General features: G+C 49.8%; 6 protein-coding genes across 6 annotated transcripts; 1 reads left to right on the top strand and 5 right to left on the bottom strand.

Annotated features, from left to right (window-relative positions):
* The first annotated feature begins 118 nt into the window (after nt 1–118).
* On the top strand, nt 119–1,399 carry EJ05DRAFT_121923 (uncharacterized protein). Its single transcript, XM_033739077.1, has 2 exons — nt 119–436; nt 490–1,399. Exons 1-2 carry the CDS (start codon nt 244–246, stop codon nt 1,359–1,361), a joined length of 1,065 nt encoding a protein of 354 aa, XP_033597533.1. The 5' UTR covers nt 119–243; the 3' UTR covers nt 1,362–1,399.
* Nucleotides 1,400–2,029: 630 nt separating this feature from the next.
* Nucleotides 2,030–4,511, bottom strand: EJ05DRAFT_494169 (glycosyl hydrolase; the record flags this gene model as incomplete). Its single annotated transcript, XM_033746173.1, has 4 exons — nt 2,030–3,723; nt 3,770–4,243; nt 4,291–4,337; nt 4,402–4,511. 4 exons carry the CDS (start codon nt 4,509–4,511, stop codon nt 2,030–2,032), a joined length of 2,325 nt encoding a protein of 774 aa, XP_033597532.1.
* Nucleotides 4,512–5,443: 932 nt separating this feature from the next.
* Nucleotides 5,444–7,203, bottom strand: EJ05DRAFT_442837 (acyl-CoA dehydrogenase; the record flags this gene model as incomplete). Its single annotated transcript, XM_033742055.1, has 3 exons — nt 5,444–6,679; nt 6,745–7,025; nt 7,077–7,203. 3 exons carry the CDS (start codon nt 7,201–7,203, stop codon nt 5,444–5,446), a joined length of 1,644 nt encoding a protein of 547 aa, XP_033597531.1.
* A 965-nt stretch (nt 7,204–8,168) lies between these two features.
* On the bottom strand, nt 8,169–9,315 carry EJ05DRAFT_488631 (t-SNARE; the record flags this gene model as incomplete). Its single annotated transcript, XM_033745731.1, has 4 exons — nt 8,169–8,513; nt 8,570–9,045; nt 9,100–9,217; nt 9,310–9,315. 4 exons carry the CDS (start codon nt 9,313–9,315, stop codon nt 8,169–8,171), a joined length of 945 nt encoding a protein of 314 aa, XP_033597530.1.
* A 549-nt stretch (nt 9,316–9,864) lies between these two features.
* Nucleotides 9,865–11,965, bottom strand: EJ05DRAFT_478889 (nicotinate phosphoribosyltransferase). Its single transcript, XM_033744552.1, has 5 exons — nt 11,704–11,965; nt 11,598–11,653; nt 11,469–11,552; nt 10,411–11,412; nt 9,865–10,360 (listed from the first exon to the last, which is right to left on the bottom strand). Exons 1-5 carry the CDS (start codon nt 11,763–11,765, stop codon nt 10,131–10,133), a joined length of 1,434 nt encoding a protein of 477 aa, XP_033597529.1. The 5' UTR covers nt 11,766–11,965; the 3' UTR covers nt 9,865–10,130.
* Nucleotides 11,966–12,139: 174 nt separating this feature from the next.
* Nucleotides 12,140–14,051, bottom strand: EJ05DRAFT_494161 (acetyl-CoA synthetase-like protein; the record flags this gene model as incomplete). The annotated part of the gene is made up of 5 exons (XM_033746171.1): nt 12,140–12,198; nt 12,247–12,473; nt 12,521–13,428; nt 13,476–13,774; nt 13,829–14,051. The coding sequence occupies 5 exons, from the start codon at nt 14,049–14,051 to the stop codon at nt 12,140–12,142; spliced, it is 1,716 nt and encodes a 571-aa protein (XP_033597528.1).
* Nucleotides 14,052–14,344: the final 293 nt, after the last annotated feature.

Genomic DNA, 14,344 nt, shown 5'->3' with positions numbered 1-14,344 from the left:
ACCGCAGCAGCGCAGGAGCGCAGTAGCGCTTGGAATTTACGCCGCAGGCTTCTCAGCTCCACCTTGATCTAAAAATGGAACACGCTGACCACATACCCTAGCCTCGCATTCGCACTACAGTCCAGAGTCAACCTCGCAGAACCTGGAAGATCTACTGCCCCTCTCCACTGGCCTCTCTCAGTTCCGCCCATAAAAGAATCGACTTTACTACTGCGTCGTTAGGTCGTTTTGCATCATACCGAAATGTCGAAACGTACATATTTCACGACCGTCACACCACTGCCTCCGAGCATTTCCAAAGAGACTGTGATGGAGACATTCCATAATCATTTTGATATGATAGACCTCGGTCCATTGGTCGTAAGTCGCACCAAATGCGAGCCTCCCGATCACGCATCGGAGGAAGAGCGCAAGTGTCAATGGTATACAATCACAGGTACGCATAGCACAGGCAACCTTAGAAGACGCGACATAACTAAAACCTGCCAGACAGGGTATCATATCTACCAGGTGGTCTTGCGGAAGGCAACGTCTCGTTCAACGCATCGTTCCACGATCTACACGACGGTCTACAAACACACGTATTCGCGCCCATGGGCGTCAATATAAAGGGGAAATGGTCGGTCGGTGGATCACTCCCTGGCGAACCCAGAGAGACGTCAGAGCTGGGCATTGGAGCGCCCAAGGAAGGCCTATATATCCGCGAAGACGTGGATCTACGGTGCAACATGCTCGTGATGGCGTTCGTAAAGAAAAACCTGAAGAAGTCGCATGAAGAGTTAGTGCAGAGGTTAATCAACAGACTCATTGAAAAGGAGAGGGTAAGCGGACGACCCCCGCGGCCTAGCAAACCGGATGCGCCTCTGCCTCCGGCGTACCACGATCAGACCTCCATGGACCAAAAGCCGTCGAGCTCCCAGACACAATCGGGATACTATGCACCAGATACAAAGCGACCTCAGCAGCATCCTTTGCAGGCGTCACAAAACGACCAATACGGCCGGTCATCCACATCGCAGCATTCCATCCAATCATCACATTCACAGCCTCATGTCACACAATCTCAATATGCCTCTGGTTCGACCCAAACACCGCCTGCACAGGACTCAAAGTATCCGTATCCACAAGGACCACACCCATCTTCTTATCATCAGCCATCACAGAACCACGGACCGCAAAGTCGTCAATATAGTGAACCCCAATTATCTACACATCAGCCTCAGTACAACCAGACCCAGCAGCAACTTCCACCAAGCTATGCAGGAAACATATCGACAAACAACCCCTCTCTAATGCCACAGGAATCCAGGCCAGGACTGCCAACAGGTTCATCACATACACCCGCAGAGATGCAAGGGTGACACTAGTCAAAATGACTTTTCCGAAGCTGCTACCCAGAACATACTTTTACACCTCGCAGAGAATCTGACCATTAAGCTAATATGGTATGGAGTGCTGATACTGTACCCTGCCACCAGCGAATACCCTTCCTTTCAGCGCATATCCATAGCCATAGCCATGGCCACAATTGCCCAACCCCTCCCTACCACAATCCACCATGAGCTCAAAATCCCAGCTCAGCCCCAGATCTTTCGCTGTGAAATCACGTGGGAGGTGGCAGGACCGCTCAAGCCATTTAGGCATCATATCCAAGATGTCTGGCACATACTGTGGTCTATGTGGGCGTATCTATGTCTAAACTCTCCTAAATTTGTACCATTCTCTGTGGTATATTCAATACATCGATTCATCCCTGACATAAAGTATTGCTCGAGTTGCCGGCATGATACCTCCCTGCCGATCGCATGCTCTATCCAATTAACCTAGTATATTTAGTACGATGACTACGGGTACCAGCACCATCCGTCCCAAATAGAGAAACTCTTCTTTATTCTTCCATCTTAATCACTGCTGAACAGGACTGAGTCAATTGCGCGTAAGAAATCCAGAACCTCGGTCTTTAGCAAATCGTGCTTTCTCCCAGACCGACATCGCTCATCATAATCCACTTCTCTCGTCATCGTCGGCCTCACTTGTCCGACGCTGGACTTGGCGGCGGATCGCCCGTATCCCATTTCTTTGCCTGCGTTCCCAGCACAAACTCCATCGTGCCGCCATTCTCAAATACATCGCTCCACGTAAGCCAATTCTTGGTCCAGTTCTCCCCGTTCACGCGCAGGCTCTGGACATAGTAGGCCGTATCACTATTCCCTCCACTCGAGGTGATCTTCAGCGCCCTTCCGTTGCCAAGATTAATGCTCATACTCTCGAACCAGGGACTTCCGATCAGGAACGTCGTTTGGCCGGTGAGTGGATATAGGCCAATCATATTCCACAACAGCCAGGTCTGCATGGCGCCGGCGTCGCTGTTCCCGGGAATGCCGTTCGTGGCTGTGGTGTAGAACGTCTTCGCGACGTAGCGCGATCGTTGGACCGCCAAATCCTGTCTACCGACAAAGTTGTACAGGTACGGCGTCGTGAATGACGGCTCGTTCGCCGGGTTGAAGATTGTTCCGGACAGCTTCCCGGCTCTCGAGGACAAGCCTTCTTCGAACATCTTCTCGAGCCGATCGACCATGCGGAGTGTGCCGCCGACGAGCTCGGTGGTGTGTGCGAAGTCGTGGTGTGCGTTCATGGAGTATTCCCACGGCAAGCCTTGGTAGTAGGCGTCGCCCCAGTAGCAGCCTCCGCAGGAAAGGGGGTCTTGATCGACAAAGGAGCCGTCTGCTTTGCGAGGGACCATGAAGCCGCTGTGTCCATTGCTCGATGCATCAGGATTCCAGTGGTTGCGCCAATTGCGCGACCTGTCCAGATATTTTTGCGCGTCGGCAGTCTTGCCTAGACCAGTCGCGACTTGATAGAGACTGAAGTCGTTCACAGAGTATTCGACTGATCGAGACACAGCTCTGGTGAAACTAGGGGTAATGTAGCCGTACTTGAGCCAGTCCGGTAAAGCACCTCTTCCCTCTTTTGTAGAAGCCTCAGGGGCGATAGGGTCGTTATTGTTTGGAGGCTGAGTCTCTGCGTCTTCCTTTATGGCCGAATACCCGTCCTCCCAATTGATGCTGCCTTGGACACCCTTGACGTATGCATCAGCCAATACATTGTCTGCGTTGGATCCACCTTGCGTACGTCCGTTGAAGTTTGAAGACCTCCCGTCCGGCATGAAGCCGTCATGTCGCCATATATCGATGATGGAGCGAATCTGCTCTTCGTAAGCTTCAGGCTGCAGGACGTGTGTCAAGGCTGTGGAGCAACGGAAGAGATCCCAGAAGGTAAAGATATCATCATAGTAGGGCTCATTAGATGTCCAAAGTGGGTTCTCTCCTGTCCGATTAGAGGGTATGAGGTGCATTCCATACAGTGCTGTATACAAAAGCTTCAGGTCGTTGTCGTTGGTACTGCTGGTGGTGATCTTGGAGAAGACCTCATTGTTCCAGCGGTCTTTGGCAGTCTGCACAACGTCTTCAAACTTTGGTGGTCCTGAGAGCTCCTGCTCCATATACTCGCACGCTCTGTCGGTCGAAATCCATGAGACACCCACATACGAGGTCACTGTCGAGCTGTCAAATTCGAAAATTCCTCCAATTTTTTCTGCAACGCGAGTATTCACACTGCTTGTATCTGCCATGCGTGCCTCGGTAATGTTGGACCCTTTGAACACGCGAGCACTCTGTGGCTTTTCACTAAATTTTCCACAAAAGTAGATCGTCCAGTCAGGAGCTGACTGAATTAGCGATTGCTGTCAGCGAGGTACATGAGCACATACACAAATTCCAGCCCTTGTTGTACGAGCCCTCGCCTGTGTACCGTCCATCGGTCGTAACTGCAATGTTCCTACCTCTGTATTCCTGGCCCCACCCGAAGCCCCTGAACGATGGCAGTACATGTGTGATGTCTACGTAAATCGAGTTTGTCTGCTCGGACGGGAAGGTATACTGATACACCCCAGCATGATTTGTAGCCGCAAGCTCAACAGTAACACCATTTGCGAGAGAAGATTTGTAGTACCCTACTTCAGCAAGGTCCTCGCTTCTACGGCCCATTGAGAAGTCGGCCAAGGGATCCATAATCCGACCAGCGACTGGCATTTGCGATACCACTCCATACTTGGGAGCACCCCCTGTGCCCGACTCATGGAGCATGCTAAAACCTGTGATATTACCACTAGGCAAGTAACCAGAGTATGCGTCCGTTGTGCCAGATGAGACATCTGGTCCCAGTTTAACTACAGCGAATGGACCTGTAGGATGGTCAGGAAACATACATCGAGTCAGAGAGTCTCTATACCTGAAGAAACACCTGGAAACATGTTTCCACCCCCAGTCGTGCCAACACTAGGACATAGTTAGCTAGACTGTACTTACAACAGGACTGTCTTTTTTCTCTTGTTATACGCACAAAGGAGAGACATAGGTCGAATAATCAATCGCTTCATGATCATAGGTGGTCATGACCTGCGCTGCCGTAAGGGCTATGGCTGGCCATGGTATAAACTTTCGAATGCCCATTGGTACTTGTTCTTGAAAACTATCAATAGTGAAATCAAACTCTTCGTTTGAAAATTGATAGAACACCCCGAGGAGCTGGCTACGTGACAGACATCTGGACAAAGGTAGATACTCGCTGGCGAACGCCTGCTGCAATATCGCAGCAATGGCGTCGCGCACGACTATATACCAATGCACGACATGGGCAACGAGTCGGGTGACGAGATCCCAACTGTGTCCTACGACTGAGAAGTGTCTTAAAAACATGGTAAGCGGGCGAATCAGCGCGCCGGTATCTTGCATGAGGCTTCTCCCTGGGTGCGTTCAAAAGGAAGACTTTAGTGTACCGTTGATCGGTAGTCTGGATTTAAGCACCCCCGCCTTGAAGCTTAAGTGAACGGTTCGCGGATGATCAAGACTGGTTATCTTTTCATGACGAATGAGCTGAGTCGGGAGTATGGTGTTGATCTTGGTCGCAGAGCGAGCGAGTAGATCTTGGGACGGCTGGTGCGTGTTGGATGCATGAGCTCTGAGTGGAGGTAGAGCGTGTAACGTGTAACGTATTGCGATTTTGGAAAGACAAAACTGACTCACAAGAGCGACTAGGATCTTTGATAGCCGAGCTCCGCATGATGAAGGTGAAAAGCCATGCTGCTGGGATTGAGCAGCATGTATAATTCTGCAGCATTAATCTACAAGAAGTTCTATGGATGATAGAGGAAGGTGATAGAGAAGATGAATTGAAGCTACATACTTGGCTAGGATTGATTCGGTAGGAAGTTATCACCCACCCTCTCACGAGAATATTGAGATGTATAGTATGCATTGAAGAAAGTCCAAACAGTCTAGTGACTCTGCCTAGATGGCGAAAATATACAAAACATTGGTCTAAGGGTGTCCGTCCCATGCAATCGCAGTGATAGAAGAATATCAGCGCTTCTCCATCGTTACATCTATAGCTTCATACCCAAAGCCTGGTGTACCCGTAATGCCTGTCTTATACTGAGATCAAGCATGATCTCCTCCGAACCACCGGGAATAGCATATGCCCTTACGTCTCTGTACAGACGCTCTACCTTGGCACCTTGACCGCCGCGCGAGTAACTTAGACCTCCGAAAATCTGCGATGCCTCACGCGCGCAGAACTCCATCGTGGTGGTAGACTGAGCTTTGGCGCCAGCAATCGCACCACCAAGTTTTAACATGGCCTCCATCTCGCCCATTCGCATGCACTGGAAGACTAGGTTGTCAAGCCACGCGGCAGACGCTTCAATCTGGCGAGCCATGTGTGCGAGCTTGAGGCGGATGACCGGGTGCTCAATGAGCTTCTTGCCAAATGTAACACGTTTATGTGCATATTTGACCGACTCCTCGTAGCAGACACGCGAAAAACGGACACACTGGATAATTATGCCCATGCGCTCGTGGTTGAAATTGGTCATGATGACCTTAAAGCCCTGGTCTTTTTTGCCAATCAGATTCTCAACTGGAACCTTGACGTCCTCAAAGGTCACGTAGGTTGTGCCGGATGACCACACACCCTGGCAGTCCATCTTGCGCGTAGAGACACCGCCGTGCTCGCGCTCGATTAGAAGCATGGACAAACCGTTCATGCCACCCTCACTTGTGCGAACAGCCGTTGTGAAGTAGTCGGCGTACACGCCGTTGGTGATCCACTTCTTCTCGCCGTTGACAATAAAGTGCTTGCCATCTTCCGTCAATTTGGCCTCGCAGCCAAGATTAGCGACATCCGAGCCAGCGTCTGGTTCTGTGATGGCTAAGCAGATGCGCTTGTCACCGGCGAGAAGACCAGGACCAATACGCTTGATGAGCTCGGGCTTGCCGTGGGCAAAAAGCGGCGGTCCACCGATACCAAAACCTCCGATGAGATTCCAGACTAGACCACCACTACCGCAACGTGAAATCTCATCTGTAATGACAACTTCGTGGAAGAAATCCCACTTGTTCGGCGGGACGCACTTGACGGATCTTCCCGTGATGTCGCTACGATAATGTCCTCCAAGAAGTCCAGCAAGATAGCCTCGGTCTCCCATCTGCTTGTAGATTTCATCCGGTATCTTCTTGGCCTCTTCCCATTCGTTTACGTTAGGCATGATTTTTTCCTCTACCCAGGCGCGGACCTCGTCGCGAAGGTCGGCGTGAGTTTGATTGTAGTAGGCGGAATGATACTGGAGGTTTGGGGTTAGCTACTATGTGATCCTGACCACGTCCAATATGGATGATTCCGACTTACTGATTGATACCAGCTGGGATCGGCATACGGGATTAGGTCGCCGTACGTATCTAGTGTCTCAAAAGATTCTTCGGCATCCTCTGTAGGTTCGGCGCTGACGGTGCCGGATTCGGCAACGGGTTGCGCGATCTCCTTGGACTCTTCCTGCTTTTCTGGGGCTGCTGTAGCCTTGGTGTTCAAAGAACCTATTTGTAGCGTCTTCTGGTATTTCTTCAGGATGCCCTCGTTATGGTATTTCCAGAACTGCTTTGAGGCGTCCTTGCCAGCAACTCGTTGGAGGACTGAAGCATATCAGAAAAGGAGCCTTTCTCTCGGTCTAGCCTGCAACTCACTCTTCTTTCCTCCAGGATGCTCATCCTGAAACTTTGTGAGATCGTAGACATCTTCATCCACTATAATCCATAGGCTGTCTGTAGACTTGTGACCTGCCACATCGTCGACTGAGTATCTCTGTGACATTTTGGAGGAAAAGAGGAGTATGGACGACGGAGTGGGAGACTATGAGGCGACAGAGTGTATATGACCGCGAAGTGCAGGCGTCGGGGGGCTTTAAGAGATCTCACGAGCCTATTCAGACTTTCACATGCCAGCCCTGAAGGCTTCGTTGTATGCGGGAACCCACGGTCTAGGCTGGACAGCCACTGCGCGCAAGACAGCGACAGCTATGGCTGACGAGTTAATAATGGTGCAGACCGAAGTTCAACATTACGGCATGTGCGATTGGCTGCGTCACGTCCAGCTTGTCAAGGACCGCAGTCTGGGGAAAGTGAACGTGATGCTACAGCGCCTCCGTGGGTTCCACAATGCTTGTCCGCAAACGTCATGACTGCTGAAAGACTTGCCTCGGTTCAACTCTCTTGGCGGCTTCGACCTCTGAACACACCACTCGGCAAATGGACTGGCAACATGGCAACCATGGTGCTTATGCGTGTACCGTGTCGCAGGTTTTATTCCTCGGCCGGAGAATAAACCTACCTAAAGAGATGCCGACTCCGTTGGTAGGTGCATCAAAGGCTATTAAAACGATATTCTCTTACGGGGATACAGTCACATGACTGAGTGAATCCAGGCGCAAAAGTCTTCAAAATAATCATGTCTCCACAATTTGGATAGATACATTCTCATTGATCTCTCCAGAACCCATGGGAGATACCAAGCTGGTGATATGCCAAGCCGGGGTCAAGCGTTTAGACGCGTATTACGAATATCGTATCCTTCGACATCAGAACATATGAAATAAGCGGTACTAATGAAAAGGAGTAATCCATTGCTACTGGAAGAGAAGAGAAGACGCCACAAATGCTTGAGCTTTTACCGAGAGAGTGGGAGTAGTAGATCCGACATGCTTCAACGAGCAAGTTATTGGTGAAACTGACGCTGTAGAGGTTTCTACAAGTCGACGTATACGGGATGTGTCGGTATAATTACTTCTTGAGAACGGCAACGACGACACCAATGATGATGGCAATGGCGATAATGATGAGAACTACGATAAGCACACACCACCACTTCTTCCGTTGCCGAGCTTTCGCGAGATCGATCGCCGTATCGATTTGCTCATTGGCTGCAACAACGTTGGTGCCAGTCTCTTCAGCTTTCGTTTCGATATTATGGATCACTTCATCTTGCTCCATAACAATTCGGTCAAGATCCTGAAACAGTTCTGCGAGTTCTGTCATCTGTCGCTCGATCTTCTGGATCTCCTCATGTCGGGCTCGGACGTTATTTAAGACTGATGTGGCTTGGCCGCGGCGGTCAGACTGCATAAGCTAGGTGAAATGTCAATAGAGGGTTACAGGCATTGACGAAGGCCGGAATAACATACTGCTTGTTGGAAGATTGGTGCCTCTGGATTCTCAGTCGCTTCTCGGATTTCCTCCGGAGAAGCATCAGGCTTTACGATGCGATACTGTCGCTCTGCCTGTTGCTGCATATCCCTTCTGTACTCTCTCTCCATGCTCTGATACCTTTGGATCGTTTGCTTGAGGCTGCGGTCTATACGTCCAACCTGACCGGAATTCCTTGCAGTTTGAGATTCAGGTTGAGACTTGATCTTCTTGACACGATCCACCAAAGCTCTGTATCCACTCATAATGGTCGAGCTCATCTGGTCGATTTCGCGGCCGAACTGATCAGGAGCATTGGCTGCGCGCTTGTACAGGCGATCCAGCTGATCCAGCTGCTCATTCAGTTGCTGAAGCTCCCGGTCGATGTCGCGGCAAGAGTTCAAAATGGCATCGCTACCGCCGCCGCCGCCGCCGGCATAGCCCTGGTTGAACGGTTGCATTTCGACGTCTCCTTCTGCGGATAAGAATTAGTCTTGTCGCCCAAGGAACAAGTCTCAGCTACCCTCACGTCGGCCGTAACCTCCACCGTTGTATCCATTCGGATCGTAATCGTCTTGCTGGGCATACGGATTTGCTCCGTTATTGTAGGCACCACCACCCATTTGATTATATCCTCTGTTGTATTGCTGCGAAACTGAGAATTAGTCGAGTGTCTGACAAGAAGAGGAAGTATGTCGATGTCAAGATGTTGGGTGAACAAGGCTGGGGACTAGCTTACACTCATCTTGAAACGAGCAGTGTATTGTACTCTGTGTGTGAAACAAAGGTGTACGACTCACAAATTGCGACCAAGGGCGAGTCTTGGACTGCGATTATGAAGCGAGCTATACAACGATAACAAAGCGGGAACAGAGTAGAGCGACAACTGTGAGGCGAGACGTGATGGTAGATAAAAGGGCGTTGTGAGCTGAAGCGTGTGGTCAGCAAACCCAAGGCCAGCGGCAATCCTGAGCACAACTTGCTGGGGCTTTAAGGGTACCGTCCCGACTCAGGCGGCTGAGCACGCCTGGGGCCTGGGCTAATCCAATTTTAGTGTCGAGATCGGCCGCTTCGCCTCTTCAAGTCTCTTGGAAGAGGGGCTCTTGCTGGCAGCTTGGGGGCGTCAGAGTTCCGCAGCACGCCACTAATTAATCAGTAGCAAGAGACATATTTAGCACTTTGCGGCCCCAAAATGAATAATCCTGAAACTCTTCAGGTTGGGTACCATCATCGCTCATTGCTCAGGTGGTGGACAACACAGGTTGGGTTCTGCACGCCGCATATTGCATCTGAATCTCTCTAGAGTCGTTGAATGCTCATGCACTCAAAGTCTATTTCAATGCTCGATCTTCACACACGCAATAATTAATCAGAGCAAATGGACCCTTCATTCGGGCTGAGTATCTCTGCCACCCAGGGCAGTTGGTACAAGTTGGTAGTCTCGTGGCCACGCGTACCTTCCTGCACAAAGCCAATCGAACCTCCTCCAGTCCACTGTCGCTCCAACGCAGCATTATTGCACTGTTCGTCCAAGGCAGGAGCACTCGGTCCGGATCTCGATCATGACTTCCTCTCCGAGCCCCAGCGCTTCGACTCGTCACCACCTGACCAATCTTTCTCCTCATATCCAAGCACCCTTTTGACTCTATCGACCTCTGCCTGGTTACCTGTGTTCTTGCCGATGTTGTCACTAATCTTCACAGCATTCCTTCCCTCCACTGATGCGATCTTGATGACAATGTTGAGCGGCACAGATTTCTTGTTCTTGTCTGTTTTGTTTTCGAAGTCATCTATTCCGCATCAGTCAGTATACGGTAAACCCTTATATTAAAGATCTTACTGGTTAAGAATGTGCCAACCCCAAACGTAGGCTGGAACCCAGACGCTTCGGCTGCCTTTTTGTACTTGAGGCAGAGCTCTATGTTTAATGAGTCTGAGAACACGATGGTCTTCTTGTCTTTGATATCTATCTCATCGTAGAATATGCGCATCATCTTGACAAAGTCGAGGGGATCGCCAGAATCTTGACGAACGCCAGTGAAGACTTGTGCATAAGTCGAAGATGTTGGATCCTCTGTCACAACAGGCTGCTCCTTGTGTGTGCTTGTAAACTGGCTTTGGTCGACATTCACAGGCTGTATTGATTTCGTGAAGGCTCTCAAGAAGGCTGGCGTTCCAAATGTGTCCGTGAGTGCGACTGCAAGTACGCCCTCACCAAATGTCCCTACCCATCGTTGCAGAGCCATCTCGGTTGCGTTCTCATAATCGTTATGGAAGGCGGCCACTCCCATGAACCATTCATGGGCGACTGTTCCGATAGGGTTCAAGTCAAACTGCTCAGCAAAATGTACGTTGCTGGTACCTGACAATACGCCCTTCCAGCCCTTTGCGGATGCAATCTTCTGTGCTTCCAACAAGCCCTCAATAACAAGTTTTTGTGTATGGTAGTCTCTCCGTCTTCTCGTACCAAACTCTGAGAAAACGCATCCTGCTTCCAGAAGTTGCTTGCCCTTACCTGTTGCTTTCTCGACCTGACCATCGTGACTCCATTCTGTATCACAAAACTTGAAATATGCTTCGCTGATCAAAGCGAGGAGCGGAATCTCGTATAGTATTGTATCGCACCATGAGCCAGCGATATGGATGTATACATCTCCAATTTGCTCATCGGTACTATGTGAAGTAACTGTGGGGTTGAATGAAGTTTTGATCTGCTCAGAAGGTCGCAAGCGAAATTTTTTCAAGTACTCGAGGTAATTTCCGGTACTGGGCTTCATGAAGAATCCACATTTCTGGCGTAGGAAGCTGAGCTCTTTGTCCGTGATAGCAAGATTGGAAAGTTCTACATCATTAGCAAAAGCACACACGTGTGGAAGTGACGGATTGAATAGTGCATACGGTTGATCTGATTCCGTAGCCACTCAAAGGCGGCGCGACTGAGCTTCATATGTGGTGTTCGATTGGTGAAACTATATGTGACGTCTACTTGAGTCAGAAGTGCCTTTCTGCCGATACGGACGTACTCACGAACATCTTTGTAGTACTTCAAGACACAACATTGCATAGTCAGCTTGTAAAGGTCCCTGAAGCTACATTAGAGCGCAGCTTGAGTTGAGGAGTAACTCATACTGACGTATCCAAGAGAGAGGTAATCACTGGCTTGTTGTCCATGTGTCCTACGGTTTTACTCGCCATGTTTGCTGATATTCTTGCTCACATGAGGAGGTGGGGTTGCAGAAGGGGTAGCTATCGATTCGAGGCGGGAGTGTGCTTTATACGATGTACCAAGACGCATCCGTTTTGTTGTGAACGGGTCCAGGGTAGCAGAGGGAAGCCTATGGTAGCACAAGAGAGCTGTACCTCGCTCCAAGGAGTTTGTGGAATCAACACGATCACATTCCGTGAATTGAACAAGCTTAGGTAGCCCCACAGGGCGGGCAGCCACGTGGAGAGCGGCACGACTCGGGCGGCGCCCCACTTAGATGTAAGCACACAAACTTGGACACCGAGTGATATACATTCTAGTCTAGTTAATGCGTCTATTATAAAAATGATAGAATATCATGTGTCTACTCAGGAGGAGGAGAGCCACCTTCAAAAATATCGAGCACGAGCTGTTTCTTATTGACTGGGGGTAGGTAAGCAAATGATTCTAGAAGCATTCTCATTGACTTACTCTTGCCCATGGCGTTCCTTGGAATGGTCTTGAGTACCTTCATCTCCTGCGGGATCTTGTAGTTCGCAAGCCTTTCTCTCAACGCACGTCTCAGATCCATCGGACCCCAGGGTTTGCCATTGCGGCCTCCCGTGAGACCTTTCTCTGAGAGGACTACAACTGAAGCTACTTTTTGGCCCCATGAATTCGACGGTACTCCCACAACGGCGCATTCGGATATTTCAGGTCTAAAACAAGTCAGTAGGATCTTGGATATGGACCCGCAAAGGCGTACAATGAGAGCATCTCTCGCTCTACTTCAAGAGCGCTGACTTTCTCCCCACCGCTCTTTATGATATCCGCACTCTTTCTGCCTTGAATGAAGTACAGGGGCCCCCTTGCCCATACAGCCTCACTATGTCCTGCACTGTGGACATGGCGTCGCACAGCTATATCTCCTGTCTTGAACCAGGCACCCTTCCCATCCTCACCTTTGACGAACTCGCTGGCCGTAGCTTCGGGATTCTGCCAATAGCCTTGAAACACCGTCGGGCCTCTGAGCTGAATTTCTCCATGGCGCTCTGCACCGTCTTCGTCAAGTTCTTGTCCGATCGGGATAACGTGATGGTTGTCTGTATCGACGAGTCGAGCTTCAACAAAGGGCAGTGGCCACCCAACGCTACCGTCTACACGATCCTTGAAGTCTAGTCCGCAGCTCAGCGCCATACCTACTTCGGTCATTCCAAATCTTTCAAGTAGCACATTGCCGTGGCTTAGGAGAGCCCATGCCGACTTTATAGGTGTAGGCAATGCAGCTGATCCGGAGATGTTGAGTCGGAGATTTTGGGGAGACACTGCCATTCTAGTCGCTTCCTGAAGCTCTGAAGAAAGATTTGGATGTGACTGAAGTAGACGCCCATAAATCGTAGGAACTGCCGTGAAAAATGTAATCTTGTCGCATGTTTGTTGCTTGTTTGCCAGAAATGGCGCTGCAAGACGTTTCCATACAGCATCTACATTGAATGGGAACATGAATTCGATTGTCGAACCTGCCATTAAAGGGGCTAGGATTGCGTTGACTGTTCCATGTATATGGTGCAATGGAAGGACGTGTAGGAGGTAATCAGACGGAGAATATTTCCAAGCTTCGAGAAGCGATAGAGACTGGGCTGATAGTGTGGACTGGGATAGCAGGACTCCTTTCTTGAGCGCCGTTAGTCATTGCCATATTGTGTTGTAGTCAAACATACCGGGCGATTCGTTGTACCTGAAGTATATAGCATCATTCCACTTTTACACTCAACGGGGTCCTCTATTCTAACATCATAGTCTTGACTATCATTGGGAACAAGTTTGTCGACTATAGAGATATGCGTCGCAGTCTGTAGGCCTTCTTTTACAACGTCTGTTGCCTTCTCGTGATATTTGCTCGAAGCCAGCAGCAGATGCGCCTCGCAATGATCTATAATATATCGCAATTCGCTTGAAGGGAAAGAAGGAGCAAGAGGAACAGCTACGGCATTGCTACTGAATATTGCTAAGAGGTTCACTATTACTTCATTAGCTTCTTGGACATATGAAGGTTGTAGAGAATTATGCGCACCTACATAATCGTAATTATTTTCGATCAAGAAAGCTACTCTCTCTCCTTCCAAAGCCGCGCTATTGAGACTCTCCGCCAGCTTTTGTCTAGTGTTACAGACATCTTGGAGTAACTGCCCATATGTATACTTTCGCTGTGATATAGAATGTACCACGGCTGTGTGCGTAGGGTCGTGCTTTGCCAAAGCCTCAAAGATAGGCATTCGTGGTAAAGTGGACAGCATACGGGAAATGACTGGAGGATAGAGATGTAGTATAGACAAGGACACAGGACGTCTTGCGGCGTACGTGCGAAGAAGGGATCTCACGAACATGTCCACTCAAGCAAATGCGGGCCAAGATTTCGGCAATCGACGCGCCTAAGATCCCTGCCCCACGATGGTTTGCCGAAGTCGGAAGAGTCTCTCATGGGGGGAGAATTTGGAAGTCGGTTGAGTGTTCACACGAGCGACGCTGCGAATGAAGCTCGATTGACGCAGGAGTGTCCTGGTCCCTGTTAGGTTTCTGTAATGCTCGG

Source organism: Pseudovirgaria hyperparasitica, assembly GCF_010093815.1.
Source record: "Pseudovirgaria hyperparasitica strain CBS 121739 unplaced genomic scaffold EJ05scaffold_14, whole genome shotgun sequence".
Lineage (NCBI taxonomy): Eukaryota > Fungi > Ascomycota > Dothideomycetes > Acrospermales > Acrospermaceae > Pseudovirgaria > Pseudovirgaria hyperparasitica.
This window is presented reverse-complemented; position numbering and strand designations above follow the sequence as displayed.

Coding starts and splice junctions, on each gene's coding strand:
- EJ05DRAFT_121923 (XM_033739077.1), top strand. CDS start 244: ATGTCGAAACGTACATATTTCACGACCGTCACACCACTGCCTCCGAGC. Junction 437..489: donor TCAATGGTATACAATCACAG/GTACGCATAGCA, acceptor AAAACCTGCCAG/ACAGGGTATCATATCTACCA.
- EJ05DRAFT_478889 (XM_033744552.1), bottom strand. CDS start 11,765: ATGGCGAGTAAAACCGTAGGACACATGGACAACAAGCCAGTGATTACC. Junction 11,413..11,468: donor GCTACGGAATCAGATCAACC/GTATGCACTATT, acceptor CTAATGATGTAG/AACTTTCCAATCTTGCTATC. Junction 10,361..10,410: donor GGTTGGCACATTCTTAACCA/GTAAGATCTTTA, acceptor GATGCGGAATAG/ATGACTTCGAAAACAAAACA.